General features: G+C 47.4%; 1 protein-coding gene across 1 annotated transcript in view; it reads left to right on the forward strand.

Annotated features, from left to right (window-relative positions):
• Nucleotides 1-17,729, forward strand: part of LOC125425873 (dynein axonemal heavy chain 7-like) — a 59,457-nt gene that overhangs the window by 11,922 nt on the left and 29,806 nt on the right. Inside the window, exons 5-10 of the mRNA XM_048483604.1 lie at nucleotides 3,176-3,366; nucleotides 6,174-6,307; nucleotides 7,397-7,732; nucleotides 12,493-12,619; nucleotides 14,711-14,905; nucleotides 15,582-15,674. Coding sequence (XP_048339561.1) covers nucleotides 3,176-3,366; nucleotides 6,174-6,307; nucleotides 7,397-7,732; nucleotides 12,493-12,619; nucleotides 14,711-14,905; nucleotides 15,582-15,674 — 1,076 coding nt within the window. The remainder of the gene's footprint in view (nucleotides 1-3,175; nucleotides 3,367-6,173; nucleotides 6,308-7,396; nucleotides 7,733-12,492; nucleotides 12,620-14,710; nucleotides 14,906-15,581; nucleotides 15,675-17,729) is intronic.

Here is a 17,729-nt window from a genome sequence, read left to right on the forward strand (position 1 = left end):
GCGTTCAGAAATGTCATCAAGAAAAGAGTGGACTGTGTTGAGACACTAGTATTGAAATCAAAATTTTGTCTGATTCTGAGTGATAGTATCGGAGTGTGTTTATCTGCTTCTGATTAAGTGAACATTTAACAGTTACACATTGATTTTGTACTGTTAAAATGTTGGACCTTCATGAGTCTCCCAGAACAGCTTGCAGTACAAACACGCCCACTAGGTGCATGCAGAGCATTGACCCTTGTCCCTTGGAACCAGTAGATCCAACAGTCTTCTTGTTTTCATAAGAACAAGCCAGCTGGATCAGACCAGAGTCCATCTAGTCCAGCTCTCTGCTACTCGCAGTGGCCCACCAGGTGCCTTTGGGAGCTCACATGCAGGAGGTGAAAGCAATGGCCTTCTGCTGCTGCTGCTCCTGAGCACCTGGTCTGCTAAGGCATTTGCAATCTCAGATTAAGGAGGATCAAGATTGGTAGCCATAGATCAACTTCTCCTCCATAAATCTGTCCAAGCCCCTTTTAAAGCTATCCAGGTTAGTGGCCATCACCACCTCCTGTGGCAGCATCTTCCAAACACCAATCACACGTTGCGTGAAGAAGTGTTTCCTTTTATTAGTCCTGATTCTTCCCCCCAGCATTTTCAGTGAATGCCCCCTGGTTCTAGTATTGTGAGAAAGAGAGAAAAATTTCTCTCTGTCAACATTTTCTACCCCATGCATAATTTTATAGACTTCGATCATATCCCCCCTCAGCCATCTCCTCTCCAAACTAAAGAGTCCCAAATGCTGCGGCCTCTCCTTCAGTCCAACCCACCCTGACCCTCTTGGTGCTGCTGCCTTGTGGCTGGTTATCAGAGAGAGAGAGGGGCGCTCCAGCCTCCTCCTTGGTGCTTTTTTTTTAAGCTGAGAGAGGATCCCTCTCTTGGCTTTAAAAAAAAAGCTCTGAGGCTGGAGCATCCTTCTGCCAGCCTCCCCCCATCCCCAGCACACCTCCCTGTCCATGGATCACAGGGTTAGGGTTAGTGTCATTTGGGAAAACAAATGAAAGCCATTCGGAAGTTCCTTTTGGTGTCCTTTTATTTTATTTTAATATGCTTTTTCTCAGCAGTAACAAAACACTTTGAAAGCATTTTGAAAATGTCAAAAAAATTATTTCCACTGTGTGGCATGAACCATCCCTGTGTTCAGATTTGTGAGTTGGGGCATGTTCTATAACAGTGATGGCGAACCTTTTTGAGACCGAGTGCCCAAATGGCAACGCAAAACCCACTTATTTATTGCAAAGTGCCAACATGGCAATCTAACCTGAATACTGAGGTTTTAGTTTAGAAAAAATGGTTGGCTCCGAGGCATGCGTTACTTGGGAGTAAGCTTGGTGAAGCAACCATGCAACGCTTCGAATGGGTGAATCACGACCCTAGGAGGGTTTACTGAGAAGCAAGCCCCATTGCCAGCAACCGAGCTTACTCCCAGGTAAAGGATCGTGCCCAGGCTAGCCTAGATATATGTGTGTGGGGGGGTGATTTTCCATCCCCCCCACATGATGAACTCTGTGCATGTGTGCCCACAGAAAGGGCTCTGAGTGCCATCTCTGGCACCCGTGCCATAGGTTCGCCATCACTGTTCTATAATGTGACCTGGTGGAAAAAATCATTGTTTGGTTGTGGTGGGAGAGGGTGGCCTTCCATGGGGCGGGGCATCAAACTCAAGTTTTGCCCAGGGCTCCAGTTTGCCTAGATACGCCACTGTGTTCTTCAAAAAAGTCGCACAAGCAACCAGGTTCTGAGGGAACGTGGGATAAGGGGGGGGGAGGAACGACAGAGCCGGGATTGAACTGGGGTTTGGGTTTTGGCAGTGGGGAGGTTCGCTAGAGAGAGCCCACCGTCGGCCCGGGGACTTATCCTGGGATAAATCTCCAGTGAGGAGAATGCGCCGGGAACTTAGGAGGAGGCCCACAGAGATATCTCAAGAGTGAATTGAATTTATCTGGAAAAAATGGCTGCTTTAGAGGGTGGACTCTCTGGCATTATATCCAGAGGTGGGATCCAGCAGGTTCTCACAGGTTCCCGAGAGTAGGTTACTAATTATTTGTGAGTGCCGAGAGGGGGTTACTAATTGGTGATTTTGCCTTAGTTACGCCCCTCCTCTCAGCAGTAGCGCGCAGAACTTGAAGCAGTCTAGCAGGAGGTGCACCGGCGTGCGTGGCAGCCTGTGCCTGTGTGCATTCGTTTCCTGCCCAAGGACCGGCACAGTGGCTGCGTCCTTGCTACAGCCCCGCCCCCAGAATACCCAGCCACGCCCCATCGTGCCCCACCCAGCCCCATTGGCGCTACGCCACAGTTTAAATCCCACCACCATGGGAACCTGTTACTAACATTTTTGGATCCCACCACTGATTATATCCCCATTGAGGTCCTACCCCCTCCCCAAATCCTCACTTCTCAGGCTTCCCCCCCCCCCCAAAAAAAAAAAAATTGCCAGGAATTTCCCAGCTGGAAACCCCAGCTACAGAGGACATGGTCACTAAGTGCATCAACTTTATTTGCTCCTGAGCACTGAGCAGACATGGAACAGAATTACACATTATGCTCCATGCTAGGAAAGCCAGCATAGAGTCCTCTTTAAATATTAATTTTCTACCATTTGGAATCTGCATTCAGAAACATATTCTCTGCTTATTCAACTTCCGTGCTGGATTTTTAATGCTTCCACTGTTAATGGGATCACACATTCTGCTATGCTTTTGATTTGTTTAATTATTTTAATTATATCTGTGATCTTTGGGCAACCCCACAGAATACGTGTAAAATCACTGGATGATGATTTAATACATATTTGGTGAGGTTGCCCAAAGATCCCCCAACTTTTGCTTGTCTTGTCTTGTCCTGTAGGAGGACCTTTTTATTCTCTTGAGTGCTAAAATATCACTGGTATAAGATTTTATTGTGGTTTTCTTTAAAATATATGTGCAGAGATGCAGCTGGTGCGGTTATAAAAATATTTCTTTTGCTGATCTTCAGCCAAGTGAGGGTCCAAGACTGTTTTCCATTTTGTTTTTAAATGATTGCCTGTCTGGTGATATTTCTCAAAGACTAGTTTTGCTCTGTATTTGTTTCCTTTTCCCTGCAAATCATAAGTCTGGGCTTCATGGTTTAAGAAACTTTGTTCTTTATTGTACCGAAGTGCTGCTGGAAAATGTGGGTGAAGAACTGGATCCTATCCTCGAGCCCCTTCTGCTGAAACAGACGTTCAAGCAGGCCGGTAGTATCTGCATCCGCCTGGGGGATTCCACCATTGAGTACGCTCCTGACTTTCGCTTTTATATCACAACCAAGCTGAGGAACCCACATTACCTTCCGGAAACATCCGTCAAAGTAAGGCGCTTGCATGAAAACATCGTGTTGTTTTTCTATAATGAGCAATGAAGTAAATCAGCAACTATTCCATTTCTTCAATTGTCTTCCTTATGGTTGCATGGACAAATGCATTACTTTTTTAGATAAAATTTTGAAGTAAGTTGTAGTTAATGACTTGTATTTTCCAACATCGGTGTAGGAGGTTAAGAGCTCGTGTATCTAATCTGGAGGAACCAGGTTTGATTCCCAGCTCTGCCGCCTGAGCTGTGGAGGCTTATCTGGGGAATTCAGATCAGCCTGTGCACTCCCACACACGCCAGCTGGGTGACCTTGGGCTAGTCACAGCTTCTCAGAGCTCTCTCAGCCCCACCTACCTCACAGGGTGTTTGTTATGAGGGGGGAGGGGCAAGGAGATTGTAAGCCCCTTTGAGTCTCCTGCAGGAGAGAAAGGGGGGATATAAATCCAAACTCCTCCTCCTCCTCCTCCTCCTCCTCCTCCTCCTCTTCTTCTTCTTCTTCCATTGTCTTTCCTATAATCCCCGTCTCCTCCCATTGGATTAATGAAGGCTTGGTGACAGGGCAGTTTTTATGAAACCAGGCAGTGCCCAACTAAAACTCTACTCTGGTTGCCTGCCTTACTTAAATCTGCATTTTGGAGCATCACGCTTATAAATTGGTGGTGGAAAGTGCTGCCAAGTCACAGCCAACTTTGAGCGACTCCGTAGGGTTTTCAAGGCCAAAGATGTCTGGAGGTGGTTTGCCACTGCGTGCCTGAGTGGGCTCAGAGAGTTCTGAGAGAACTGTGACTCACCCCCTCAGGCTCCTTGTGGAGGAGCAGGGAAGCAAACTCAGACCTTTTCCGCACGGGCGCCGAGCGGGGGTGCATCGGCATAAACGATGTCAGTGCACCCCCCCGGGGACCGTTCGCATGGACGGTCCTGGTAGGGGTCCAGGCGACAGCAGAGCCTTCACACAGGTTGCACCGTCCCCGAACACCTTACCTTCGTCTCCTGGCTTCCAGCGTGTCGCAGAAGCCAGGGGACACACTCCCTGACCTGAGCGACGGCTCTGGAGTTGCAGGCCAGGGGTGTGTGTCTGTAACGAACCAGTAAAGTCCAGTCAAAAGCAACCGTGTTAAGTTCTTTATTGAGCTGGCATTCTGAGCTGGCACAGGCAATGCGAGAACTGACCCCCAAATCTCAAGCAGCCACTTATACAGGGCATCAAACAAGCTCCCGCCAAAAGAAGATAAACAAGTCAGGTTCTCACACAGAATCTCACACAGACAGTTTCACACAGGCAAGCGAGCCAAAGCAAGATAACCAAGACAGTGAAATTCCCCTTCCCGGGCTTTTCCGCCAGAACCTCCAGCGGGAACTTTTCCAAGGTTGAACTGCAACCTTACAGTGTCCCCTGGCCTCTCCAATGCACCGGAAGCCAAGAGACGAAGGAAAGCTGTTTGGGGAAGGTGTTGGTGGGGGGAATGGCGTCTTCACACCGCTTGGGCATTGCGAGCATGGCGCTGCTGCGTTGCAGCAGCACCTGCCATGCGAACGCCACCCCAGGGACAGTGTTTTTAGCATCTCTGGGCCGCTGTTATCCATCCGTGCAGAAACAACCCTAGTTCTCCTAGTTCTGTTACTCATGTGGAAGAGTGGGAAATCAGACCCAGCTCTTTAGATTAGAGTTCACTGCGCTTAACCACTACACCGCGCTGGCTGTCCACTAATAAATTAATGGGACAAAATTATCCCAAGCTTTATCATATACGTTGTCTCAGTGTCAATTACCTGTGAAACCAGCAGTGGCGTAGGAGGTTAAGAGCTCGTGTATCTAATCTGGAGGAACCGGGTTTGATTCCCAGCTCTGCCGCCTGAGCTGTGGAGGCTTATCTGGGGAATTCAGATTAGCTTATGCACTCCCACACACGCCAGCTGGGTGACCTTGGGCTAGTCACAGCTTCTCGGAGCTCTCTCAGCCCCACCTACCTCACAGGGTGTTTGTTATGAGGGGGGAAGGGCAAGGAGATTGTCAGCCCCTTTGAGTCTCCTGCAGGAGAGAAAGGGGGGATATAAATCCAAACTTTTCTTCTTCTTCTTCTAACTGTGGTTTGTGTCATCATCCAAATCCACTGAATGTAATTTGGGTCTGTCAGCCCAGGATCTGATGGTACGGGCTGAAGATGATTGTTAACCAAAATTTATCATTATCATCATAAACCTTAAATAGGCATCCATTATATACAAAATCCGGAAGCAAACAGACAATAAACAAAACTAAACTTCAGGAGAGGGTCAGCAAATCAGAACCTTTTCCAAGAATTTGGAAACCAACTCCAAATGAATGTAGTTTGCGATTTAAATGTGGTTTAGCATGATGTTCAGATACAGATATCCTGGCATGTTCTCTGCACGGTTGTTACCATAGTGCAGGTTGGCCTGTCACCTGAGGAGTCAGGGGAAGGAGGGAAATCAGCGTTTGTCAAAACAAATCAGGGTTTGGGGGATTGTCTGTGAATCATTTCCTGTTTTTGCATTATGGGTTTTGTATTATGTCCAACCCAAATTAATGATTCCCTTTCAAATAAAGAGTTTGTAGCACTTTATGGGGCATCAGACAGGGGATGTCTTGTGTTGAAGACGGATGGAAATTTACATGCAAGATGCATTTTATTTTCTTACCTATGGCCAACTGTTTCTCACGATAGCTTTGAAAGACTCCTACGTTTGAAAACCCCATATTTCAGTTATTTGAGGTTACTGCAAATTTGTGGTTTATGTTGTCCTAGCTCTGTTTTGCAGCTGTTCTTTTTCTAAAATATCCAGGTAACGTTACTGAACTTCATGATAACCCCAGAAGGAATGCAGGATCAGCTTCTTGGGATCGTCGTTGCAAGGGAGAGACCAGATCTTGAAGAAGAAAAACAAGCCTTGATCTTGCAAGGGGCTGAGAATAAAAGGTATTAGATTGTTATTAGCTGTGAAAAACTTGTCTTAATAGGCATGGTGGGGCAGTCATTGCTGATGGAGTTACTTTTTTCCCAGGGGCAGGATTTAAATCTAGAGTTACCAAATTGTGGGGTGAATTAAATATTCCTTCAGGAATGTGGCCTCTCCACAGATTGTTTTATAAGGAGGGTTCACACAACCTTTTATCTACATATCGAGGAAGAGATAGTTTTTATACCCTACTTTTGTCTATCTTCAGATGATTCCACACAAGCAAAATAGAACAGGTTAAGGGGTGTGAAAAAAGCATTATGGGGGAGAAGGTCCCACAGAACTCGCTCCCCAAAACACTTCTAACTCGTTTTATTTTGCTGAACTTGGGTTAAATGAAAGTACCTGCTTTTTCCCTTTAACCTGGGTTTCACACACTTCCTGTTTGCCAGTGCGAACTACAGCAAGCAGGAGGCATTCTATTCCCCCCCCCACTTCCATCCGCCATTATGGTGGATTCTGTAGGCAGCCACCATTAGGGTGGATTCTCTAGGTGGCCGCCATTTTGTGCCGATATGTTTGTGTGCGGGGAATTCTTGGGTGGGGAGATTCTTGGATGCACATTTTGCAGGGAAACAGAAAGTTTCCTGTGTGAAACTTCTCATATCCTGTTGCTGGGCTCCCAGCGATCCCGGAAGGCCCCTGTGTGAATGGTGAGACAGGCCTTAACCACTTCACTTAACCTGTGCAGAAAGACCTTTGTCTCAAACTACCTCACAATCAAGACACCTTGTGAGGCAAATGGGGCTGAGAAAAGCCAGCAGGCTTGATGTGGAGGAGTTGAGAATCAAACCCAGTTCTCCAGATTAGAGTCCACCACTCTTAACCTCTCTAAATGAATTATTTTTGCTCAGTTGCAAAAAAATAAGTCATGCAGAGGCAGGCAGGAGCAAACCACCTCTGAATGTCTCTTCCCTTGAAACCCTGTGGCACTGCCATACCTCATCTGTGACAGCCCTTTACATGCGCAGCTATCACTGCGAGGCCATTTGCAGCATTCTGCAAATGTTTTATTCTTTTTTTTTGCATGTGTTATTATTTTATTACAGGCAGCTCAAAGAAATAGAGGACAAAATTTTAGAAGTTCTGTCATCTTCTGAAGGGAATATTTTAGAGGATGAAACCGCCATCAAGATTCTGTCTTCTTCCAAGGCTCTGGCTAACGAGATCTCAGAAAAACAAGCAGTAGCCGAAGAAACGGAAAAGAAGATCGATGCCACCCGAATGGGCTACCGTCCTATTGCGGTTCATTCATCAATTCTGTTTTTTTCCATTGCTGATCTAGCCAATATCGAGCCAATGTACCAGTATTCCCTAACGTGGTTTATCAATCTTTTTGTCATGTCCATAGACAATTCTGAGAAATCTGATATTTTACAAACAAGGTAAGAAAAATGCTTCTCTTTTAATTTTCCTTTATAAATGCTTGTGGAATAGCTGGTGGCTATTTGTTATCGAGGCTTAATTTGTCCAGTAGAGCTGAAATCTTATGTACTTAACTGGGAATAATTCCGACTGAATCCAGTAGAATTTACTTCTGAGTAAACTCGCCTGAGACTGGGCAGTTAGTCACTCATTACATTTAACAATTCTGGGAGAGAACTAACAAACAGCTAGGAAGCTCTCCAGGAGAGACGGAAACGTTTTCTTAATTTCCCTATCGAAATTGTAGAGATTTGGAAATGCTTCATCTCTTGGAATTTCTACCGTTTGGAGAATGGGAAAAGACTGGTATCGCCTTTCTGTTGTTTGGAAGCAATCATCAAAATGTTAAATAACACCAAATGGAGATGAGAAGCAGGGAAAGAACTGGAGTTGTGAGAACTGAGATTTTAACATGATGCCCTGAAATCTGATGTCATTTTAAATCCCTGTGGTGAAACTGTAAGGCGATTAAACCATGTAAATCACAGGCTCAGAAGCTAGCCAGAAAGGAAGATGTGAATAAGTGATAACATCTGAGGTGGTGAAGCTCCAGACACCTATGTGAGACCAACAGAAGCGCCCCCTCAACACTGGCTCCTCTTCCTTCTCCTCAGTGTCACTTTTGAAGGAATTGTCTCTACTTTTCTCTCCGTGGCACTTGAGGTGGGACAGAGTGCCTTTTTAAAAAAGATATACGTCTCTGCTGCAGACAATCAGTGGTACCTGTCAAGCAGACTTAATAAATAAACCCTTTTGACAGAAGTCCTCTTCCGCGGTCGGTTCAACCCTTTTTCATTCCTGCTGTGCCCCAGAGGACATTTGCTGGCAGATATTTCTGCCCAGTGGGACAGAAGAAGAAGAGTTTGGATTTATATCCCCCCTTTCTCTCCTGTAGGAGACTCAAAGGGGCTGACAATCTCCTTGCCCTTCCCCCTCACAACAAACACCCTGAGAGGTGGGTGGGGCTGAGAGAGATCAGAAGAGCTGTGACTAGCCCAAGGTCACCCAGCTGGCGTGTGTGGGAGTGCACAGGCTAATCTGAATTCCCCAGATAAGCCTCCACAGCTCAAGCGGCAGAGTGGGGAATCAAACCCGGTTCCTCCAGATTAGATACACAAGCTCTTAACCTCCTACGCCACTGCTGCTCAGAGGCACAGGGCATAAGCCTCCTGATGTAACTAACCAGGTCTGGCCCAGAAAGCTGTCTGGATGAGCGACTTCCTCCAGACCAGATGTAAAGACTGAATTCTTTAAAAGAAAACTGGCATGTCAGCGAAATAAATAGATAACGGTTGCCCTTTAAGAGGGCGTCAAGACAATGTTTTCCTGTAGCAGGGTCCCCAGCCTTTTCGAAACTTGCAGGGCTGTATTAATCCACGGCTGGGCCCCTGCACTTTCAGGTACTTGTGCCGTTATTTATATGTTCCGTATTCATCAATACCTGTAATGAACCAGTAAAGTCCAGTCAAAAGCAACTGTAGCAAGTTCTTTATTGAGCTGGCATCCTTCGTCAAATACAGGCAATGCGGGAACTAACTTCCAGAACCCAGACTGCCGCTTTTACGGGCTTCAGACAAGTTCCCGCCAAAGAGTGAAACATAAACAGAAAAGTTCTTACACTGAAACTCACACAGGCAAGCAGACAGCAACGGATAACCATTCCGGGCACCCTGCCAGGATCTCCAGCAGGCTCTCCATCCAGGCCCTTTGGGGGAGGGCAGTATAAAAGTGGAATAAATAAATAAATAAATAAATAATAAATATAAATAAATATAAATAAGGTTGCATTGCGACCTTACAATATCCAGTTGAAATAAAGTTGGCCAACCTCTTTCCTTACAGCGCAATCGTTCTTCTTTTTCTTTTTTTCTTTTGAAATCCTGACCTGTGCTTGTACATGTTGGCTTCCATTTATTCTTTAAAAAAAATTATAAATAAAAACTGCTTTGGCTGGTCCCAGTGGCTTGTGGAAAGGTTCGAGCACACGCAGTCAAGATCACGACTGGAGCGCTCGTGGAGGTGTAATAAGGGAGAAGGGGGCGTGGCATCACAACCCCGACATGAGCGTGCTATTGTACAAGTATTGCTATGGCCCAGAATACAAAGTGCCTGGGTGTTGTGCCCCTGAAGTGTTTAATAACAAGACTCTGCATTCATTTGATTTTTTTATTACGACAGCATCAAGAACAAGCATTTAGACTTGTATTTTCAGAACTGAGCATGACCAGCAATGCAGCCTCCATTATACCCCACGCCACCCTCCTACAGTTCCCAAGGGGGGTGGGATAAACAGCCACTGGAGGCACATCTTTGTGGCAAGTAGTTGGAGTGACATATTCAGTGCAACTAAACAATTTAGCGATTAGCCCTGGAAGCACCATCCAAGAACAGACTCTCATTAAAAATGAATGAATTATTGCATGTAACAAGTATTCAGAAGTAATTGGAAAACTCATAACTTTTAAGGCAGAATTGCCTCTTGAGCTTCTTTTAGATTAAATTAAATATAAAGGATAAATGTCAAAATAGGCTTTATGCTGTAGACCTTGAGAAAATTGCGCAAAGGCCAGCCTGACTAATCTCAGTCTCTTCAGTTAATTGGACCCAACTTTTTAAGGTGACTTCACTAGAAACTCATTTAAAAAATAATATGCTGTGGAGATTGAGTTCAGTGTCAGATTTTTACTTGCGACTCATTTATTGCCGAAGCAAGATAAATAATAAACGAGATCTTGGGGGTTAAGTTCACTGTTTGCCCCCTCTGAGGCGCCTTCTTGTGTTTACCAGTAATTTAGAGATCTCTTGCAATGTTTAACTTGGTGACGACGTCATAGGTGTCAGACTCTCGAATGTGGAAATAACAGAGACCGTAGGAAAGTCCAAAAGCAGTTTATTCCAGGTGATGCGAAGAGTAACAATGTAAAGCAGGATCTGAGCTAGAGAGCTCAGATCCAGGACTTATATATTTTAATCCCCCCCCCCCCGTTTCGCCCCACGCCAAATGTCCATTACAGTTTTTACTACAAAGCTACAAAGAACCTGGGAACCTTTCACACCTCTTTGAAGATGGGCTGGCGCCAGGAGATTGCTAACAGGAGATTGCTAGGGAGGGAAGAGGGAAACAGGAAAACAATTGCAAATCACACACAGCAAGACATCAAGATACTGACAGTCATGGTCCTGACATTAGGTGGACAGGCTGGGCTTGCGCTGACGGTTACAGGAGGGGGATAACCAAGCATTTTGCAGCACCTTGGGATGTCTTTCTGGTTCCTTGTCACAGACACGGAAGGGATTCACAAGCAGACAGTGTTAGAAGTGTAGCCAATTTTCAGGCAATCATATTTTCATCTCACCCTCTCCCTCTAAGGAGCTATAAGACATAGATGGGGAACATTTCCCCAGAGAGAACCTGAGACTTTTGAACAAAGGGTGGTGGTGGGGGGAAATGTTACACAGAAAATAATTTCATTTTCTAGTTGTCAAGAGCAGGAGTCCTTCTCTGAGGGCAGGTTGTCCAAATCTCTACTATCTCAGGATAGGGGTGCCTGCCCCCACCCCCCAGCTGCCCATCGCCACACCTAGGAGGAGCGAGAGAATTAAAAATAAAAAAACCTCAGCTACATCTGCACTACTGAATAACTTTTAGGGGGAAATGCTGGGCCCCTCCCTTCCCCCAGGGTGGGTGGGCCATGACCAGGGGCCAAGCCCCCTCCCCAGAAGCGTAATGCCCATTGGGCAAGGTGGGCAGCTGCCCAGGGCATCACCCTGTGGGGGCATCAAAATGCAGGGTTCGTTTGGGGGTATTTTTAGTGGTTTTCCATTTTTGGCCTGCAGGGGGCGCAGTTTTTAGGCTAGCGGGACCAAATCTTCAGGGTATCATCAGGAGACTGTCCTTATGCTACCCCCCAGGTTTGGTGAGGTTTGGTTCAGGGAGTCCAAAGTTAGCATAAGGACAGTCTGCTGATGATACGCTGAAATTTTGGTGCTGATATGTCTAAAAATGCACCCCCTGGAGGCACCAATGTCCTGGTGCAAAAAGAAAATTGGTCATGGTGGAGTGGCCGCCCATGGGGGGGGCATCCAACTCAGGTTTTGCCCAGGGCTACAGTTTGCCTCGTTACGCCCCTCCCTCTCCCTTCCCCTCCCCTCCCCAAGATGGGTGGGCCACAACATAATGCCACGTCCCCTCCCTACCCCTTCCCCCTCCCCTCCCCCACAGAAGAAATAAGAAGGCTGTCCTTCTTTCCAGTGGAAGCCCATTCTAGAGTGTTGAGTCAACACTCATTTATTTATCCTGAGTAACGTTACAGCATGGAGTTGTGGTGGACTCTAATGCTGAGAACCAGGCTTGATTCCCCACTCCTCCACATGAAGCCTGCTGAGTGACCTTGGGCTAGTCACAGTTCTCTTGGAACTCTCAGCTCCCCATACGTCTCAGGGCGACTGTTGTGAGGAGTGGAAGGGAAGGAGTTAGTGATCTGCTTTCAGATTCCTTATGGCTGAGAAAAGCAGGGTAGAAATCCAAACTCTTAAGTTCCACAGGAATTTTCCATTTGCTCCCCAAGTTGGTGCACGTAGTTAATGAGTATCTTTGATTGTTTGTGAGTAAATTGACCAGAACGACTGAAATCTAAGTGGTTTCTAATTGTGTTTATTGAGTGGCAAACTGTGAAGTGAGATTAATTTGGCTTTTTCTCTTTTTTTTCTCTTAATACAGACTGAAGATTCTCAAAGATCATTTCACTTACTCCCTGTATGTAAATGTCTGCCGCTCGCTCTTTGAAAAAGACAAGCTGCTCTTCTCCTTCTGCCTGAATGTAAATCTCTTGAAGCATGAAAAAATGGTCAGTCCCTGCATCTCGGGCCGCTATCCAGTCTTCTGTGTAATAATGTGTTAATTGTCGCTTCCTGTCTCCATGGGACCGTTCGGCTGGTTTCAGCATGGTGTTGAAGATGGGAAATTCAGCCTGTCGGAAACCTTTGCTCAGGCTGGGGTGCCAGATGAGAGTCTGTCAGGATCATGCACGACCTTACTGGCTTCTTGGGCTCACTCGGTGCCTGAGGAGCGGGTAGCTGCAGTACCGCCCTTTGCCATCTGCAGTGGTGGCGCTGTAGTGTGGAAGAAAACTGACCAGCAACTCCTCTTCTGTCTAGCTAACGGTGGTGCCATAGAAGAAGAAGAAGAAGAAGAGTTTGGATTTATATCCCCCCTTTCTCTCCTGTAGGAGACTCAAAGGGGCTGACAATCTCCTTGCCCTTCCCCCTCACAACAAACACCCTGAGAGGTGGGCGGGGCTGAGAGAGATCAGAAGAGCTGTGACTAGCCCAAGGTCACCCAGCTGGCGTGTGTGGGAGTGCACAGGGAATAGGGAAGAGTCAGATACAAGCTGATTTCGGATTTTAAACATAGTTGTATTGTAGTTGTTTTACAAATATATATTATAACTGAACGGTTAAAGCCTATTAATCCATTTTATATCTTCTAGAAATGAACTATCACGATGGAATGTAAAACCCAAAGATGGCATATATGATCTCTTTTAAACTTAACACAGTGTATAACCACATTCTTATACTTTATGGCAATAAAGGTGATTGTGATTGTGATTGTGAGCAGTTAGGACTGCCACAGTACAGTTTTGCAGGGCCTGTAAGACAGAGCTGTTCCAACAGGTCCCTGGTTGAAGACAGCAAAGAAAAAGAAGAGTTTGGGGGCTGACAATCTCCTTGCCCTTCCCCCCCCCCCCCACAACAAACACCCGGTGAGGTAGGTGGGGCTGAGAGAGCTCCGAAGAGCTGTGACTAGCCCAAGGTCACCCAGCTGGCGTGTGTGGGAGTGCACAGGCTAATCTGAATTCCCCAGATAAGCCTCCACAGCTCAGGCGGCAGAGCTGGGAATCAAACCCGGTTCCTCCAGATTAGATACATGAGCTCTTAACCTCCTACGCCACTGCTGCTCCAGAGGGTAAGACTGCAGCCTGGGTTCAAAACTTCTGGCACATGACAAAGTACAGAAGGTTTGTACTCTATTGACTTGCTGGAGCAGAAGCGCTGGTATGTCCTTTCTGTGGTGGAGAAAGGAGCCAGTGCATTGTGAGGTTAGCAGTGTTCATCAGGTGAGACAATCAGGGTGCCAATGAACAGCAGCCGGTTGTCAGTTTGCTGAATGGTGCTGAAACCTCTAACTTAGCCCGATTAAGCTAAGCTGCCCTGATGTCCTATAGAAGTGAAAGTGTGTAGGCTTAGGGAGAAACCTCCCTTCCTGCCACCGGCATATCTTACAGAGGGATATCAGGGCCGGTGGGGAGTATTGGTTCTAGCGCTGTGCTAGGATAACAACAGTGTGTGCATGCTGGTACAATAAGCAGAAGCACATGTGTGACCTTCAGTGGCAGACCCCAAACACTGTTGTGACTAGCTTTTTGCACAAGCAGCTTTTTGAGCTAGCGCAGATGTGCAGAAAACTGGTACCCACTTGTGGTACCCTGCACACCCACTTGTGAATGCATGAGCAGCAGTGGCGTGGGAGGTTAAGAGCTCGTGTATCTAATCTGGAGGAACCGGGTTTGATTCCCAGCTCTGCCGCCTGAGCTGTGGAGGCTTCTCTGGGGAATTCAGATTAGCCCGTGCACTCCCACACACGCCAGCCGGGTGACCTTGGGCTAGTCACAGCTTCTTGGAGCTCTCTCAGCCCCACCTACCTCACAGGGTGTTTGTTGTGGGGGGGGGGGAGGGAGGGCAAGGAGATTGTCAGCCCCTTTGAGTCTCCTGCAGGAGAGAAAGGGGGGATAGAAATCCAAAACTCTTCTTCTTCTTCATGACACCTCTATTGGTTGAGGCCGTCGTGTTGCAGGCCTTCCCAAACGTATCGGGTAGCTCTCATGTTGCTGTGTGTTAAAAGTTCCTGCGTTTCTTATTGTTTGGTTCGATCGCAGATTGATGACTCGGAATGGAAGTTCCTGCTTACCGGCGGGATCGGCCTGGACAACCCTTACTCGAACCCCTGCCCGTGGCTGCCTCAGAAATCCTGGGACGAAACCTGCCGCCTCGATGATTTGCCAACCTTCAGATCTATCCGAAAGGAATTCATGCACTTGAAGGAAGGATGGAAACTGGTCTACGACAGTCTGGTAGGCGGCCCCTTGCCCCCTTTCGGTTGGTTCATCCACCCCACTCTCAAAATCCACCCCACTCTCAAAAAAAGATACACAGATTTTACTCATTATTTTGCAAAGAGCGGGTGGGTGGGCGGGCGGGTGGGTGGGGGCAAGAACGATAGCACTTGATATTCATTCAAATAAAACTCTTGTCTTTTGAGAGTACCATGAAGAAGGGACAAGCAGGTTGCAATTCCACAGCTGCACTGCAGACCACAGTATGTGGCCTTCACTAGCTAGCAGAGGCGAGATAAGAAGTCAGGAAGCAGCAGAATAATACTTTCACACAGCAAATTTACACAGACCAGAGTTCCCATCCCCCAGTACTCAAACCAACCCGACAAATGTATCTCTGTTGAAACTCATTTTGTTTGTTTTGGGCCAGCTGTCCAATCTGTCTAGGTCATTTTGAATTCTGACTCTGTCCTCTGGGGTGGGGAAATCAAACCCGATCCTCCAGATTAGAGTCTGCTGCTCTTAACCACCCTGTCATGCTAGGGGAGGCAGGATGGCTGCTGCTTAGCAGGTCAATGGCCCACTTGATATGTGAGCTGATCTTCCGAATGTGGTCCACCTAGCAGGCTTCTAACAACTGGAGTGCGATCCGCGCAGGCTCTTAAGCCGAACCGATGCCTTTGTGTGTTTGCAGGAGCCGCACCACGAGGACTTTCCGGAGGTCTGGCAAGAGAAAGTGGGCGACTTCCAAAGGATGCTCATCATTCGCTGCCTCAGGCCCGACAAAGTAAGTCTGCTCCAGCGCAGAAGCTCAGCTGGGCAGCAGCATTCGAAGCTTAAAGAGAAGGGCACGAGGGTCTTCAGGTTGGATGTGCGCCATTTTGAATGAGGGCGCTGTTGAGATCTTAGAACAGGCCTGCCTCTGGGGGCTCCACTTCCTGCTTTTCTCAGCCATAAGGAATCTGAAAGCAGATTAGAAGAAGAAGAAGAGTTTGGATTTATATCCCCCCTTTCTCTCCTGCAGGAGACTCAAAGGGGCTTACAATCTCCTTGCCCTTCCCCCCTCACAACAAACACCCTGTGAGGTAGGTGGGGCTGAGAGAGCTCCGAGAAGCTGTGACTAGCCCAAGGTCACCCAGCTGGCGTGTGTGGGAGTGTACAGGCTAATCTGAATTCTCCAGATAAGCCTCCACAGCTCAGGCGGCAGAGCGGGGAATCAAACCCGGTTCCTCCAGATTAGATACACGAGCTCTTAACCTCCTACGTCACTGCTGCTCCTGGGTGAAGGGCCCCTCCTGGGTGAAAGTCCCCTCCTGGGTTAATGGCCCCTCCCTGAAAACCTGGAGAGACGGTGCTGACCTGGTTGAGCCAAAGATCTCATTCGTTATTGAGGCAGCGTCTGAGCTGCTGTGTCCATTCCCCAAGGCAATTCTGCAGTGGTACAAGAATCAAAGTAGAATGCAAGTGATATAGGCTTGATTCCCCTCCCCAAATCCCCCCCTTCCCAATCCCTCTCCCCAAATCCATCATCCTGCTTTCTTCTTACACTGGAAGCATCATTTACAGGGCCACGTTTTGTTAATAAAAACCCTTCGTTTGATAGTGGAGAGTCAGTAGCTTAAGATGGAGATATTGATAGTGTTTAATGGCTATTGATGTCCATAGCAATCATTTTAAAGCAGCAATTCTAAGCACATACCCTAAGCAGCAAGCAGGGTTGCCAACTCCAGGCCGGAAAATTGGGCAGAGCCAGGGGAGGGTCAACATTAAGGAATGGAGGAACCTCAGTGGGTTGTAATGCCACCCAGTCTGCCCACCAAAGCAGAGATCTGCATCTGGGGGTCAACAATCCTATAGCACAGGGGTGTCCAGATGTTCATGGACTACAATTCCCCTCAGCCCCTGCTGGCATGGTTCATGGACTACAATTCCCCTCAGCCCCTGCTGGCATGGTTCATGGACTACAATTCCCCTCAGCCCCTGCTGGCATGGTTCATGGACTACAATTCCCCTCAGCCCCTGCTGTAGTTCATGTAGTTCAGATGTTCATGTAGTGCATGAACATCTGAAGCGCCAGAGTTGGACACCTCTGTGCTATAGTACATACTTAGAACTGCATTGCATGAACGAGATCTCCATGCCAAAATGATCAGTAAAATGCCCATAAGGCCAGTGCCTGCGCACTTACCGTGATTGGTTCACTACCGAACTGTGTTACCCGCAGCATTTTTATTTCATCTTTTTGCAATTCCAGAGTTATAACAACCCCGCTGGGGTTTTCGAGGTGAGAGACATCCAGAGCTGGTTTGCCGCTGCCTGTCTCTGCATAGCAACCCCAGACTTCCTTGGTGGTCTCCCATCCAAATAGTTGCTTCGTGTCTGAGATTTGACGGGGTCAGGCCAGCCTGGGCGTCCCAAGTCAGAGCGCTGGCATCAGCCCTGTTGTGCCCGTCAACCTCCTCCCAAAAACCAGACTCAGATTTACCAAAATCAGTTTATTGCAAGCCTCTATGAGCCTCAAAAACAAGCCAAGCTCTATCGCCGTGGTGGCAAACCTTTGGCACTCCAGATGTTATGGACTACAATTCCCATCAGCCCCTGCCAGCATGGCCAATTGGAGTATGTGTTTAGACCCCCACCCCTATGGTCTTGCCGTGCTCACCCAGGAGAGCCTGAGAGACAGGGGCACCAAAGAATCGCTGCTTGTGATAGACACACAGTGGTGGCGAACCTTTGGCACTCCAGATGTTATGGACTACAATTCCCATCAGCCCCTGCCAGCATGGCCAATTGGTTGGCCACCCCTGCCCTAATCAATCTGAAGGATGCTCATTCTCCCACT

This window comes from Sphaerodactylus townsendi, linkage group LG02, assembly GCF_021028975.2.
Source record: "Sphaerodactylus townsendi isolate TG3544 linkage group LG02, MPM_Stown_v2.3, whole genome shotgun sequence".
In the NCBI taxonomy this organism is placed as follows: Eukaryota; Metazoa; Chordata; class Lepidosauria; order Squamata; family Sphaerodactylidae; genus Sphaerodactylus; species Sphaerodactylus townsendi.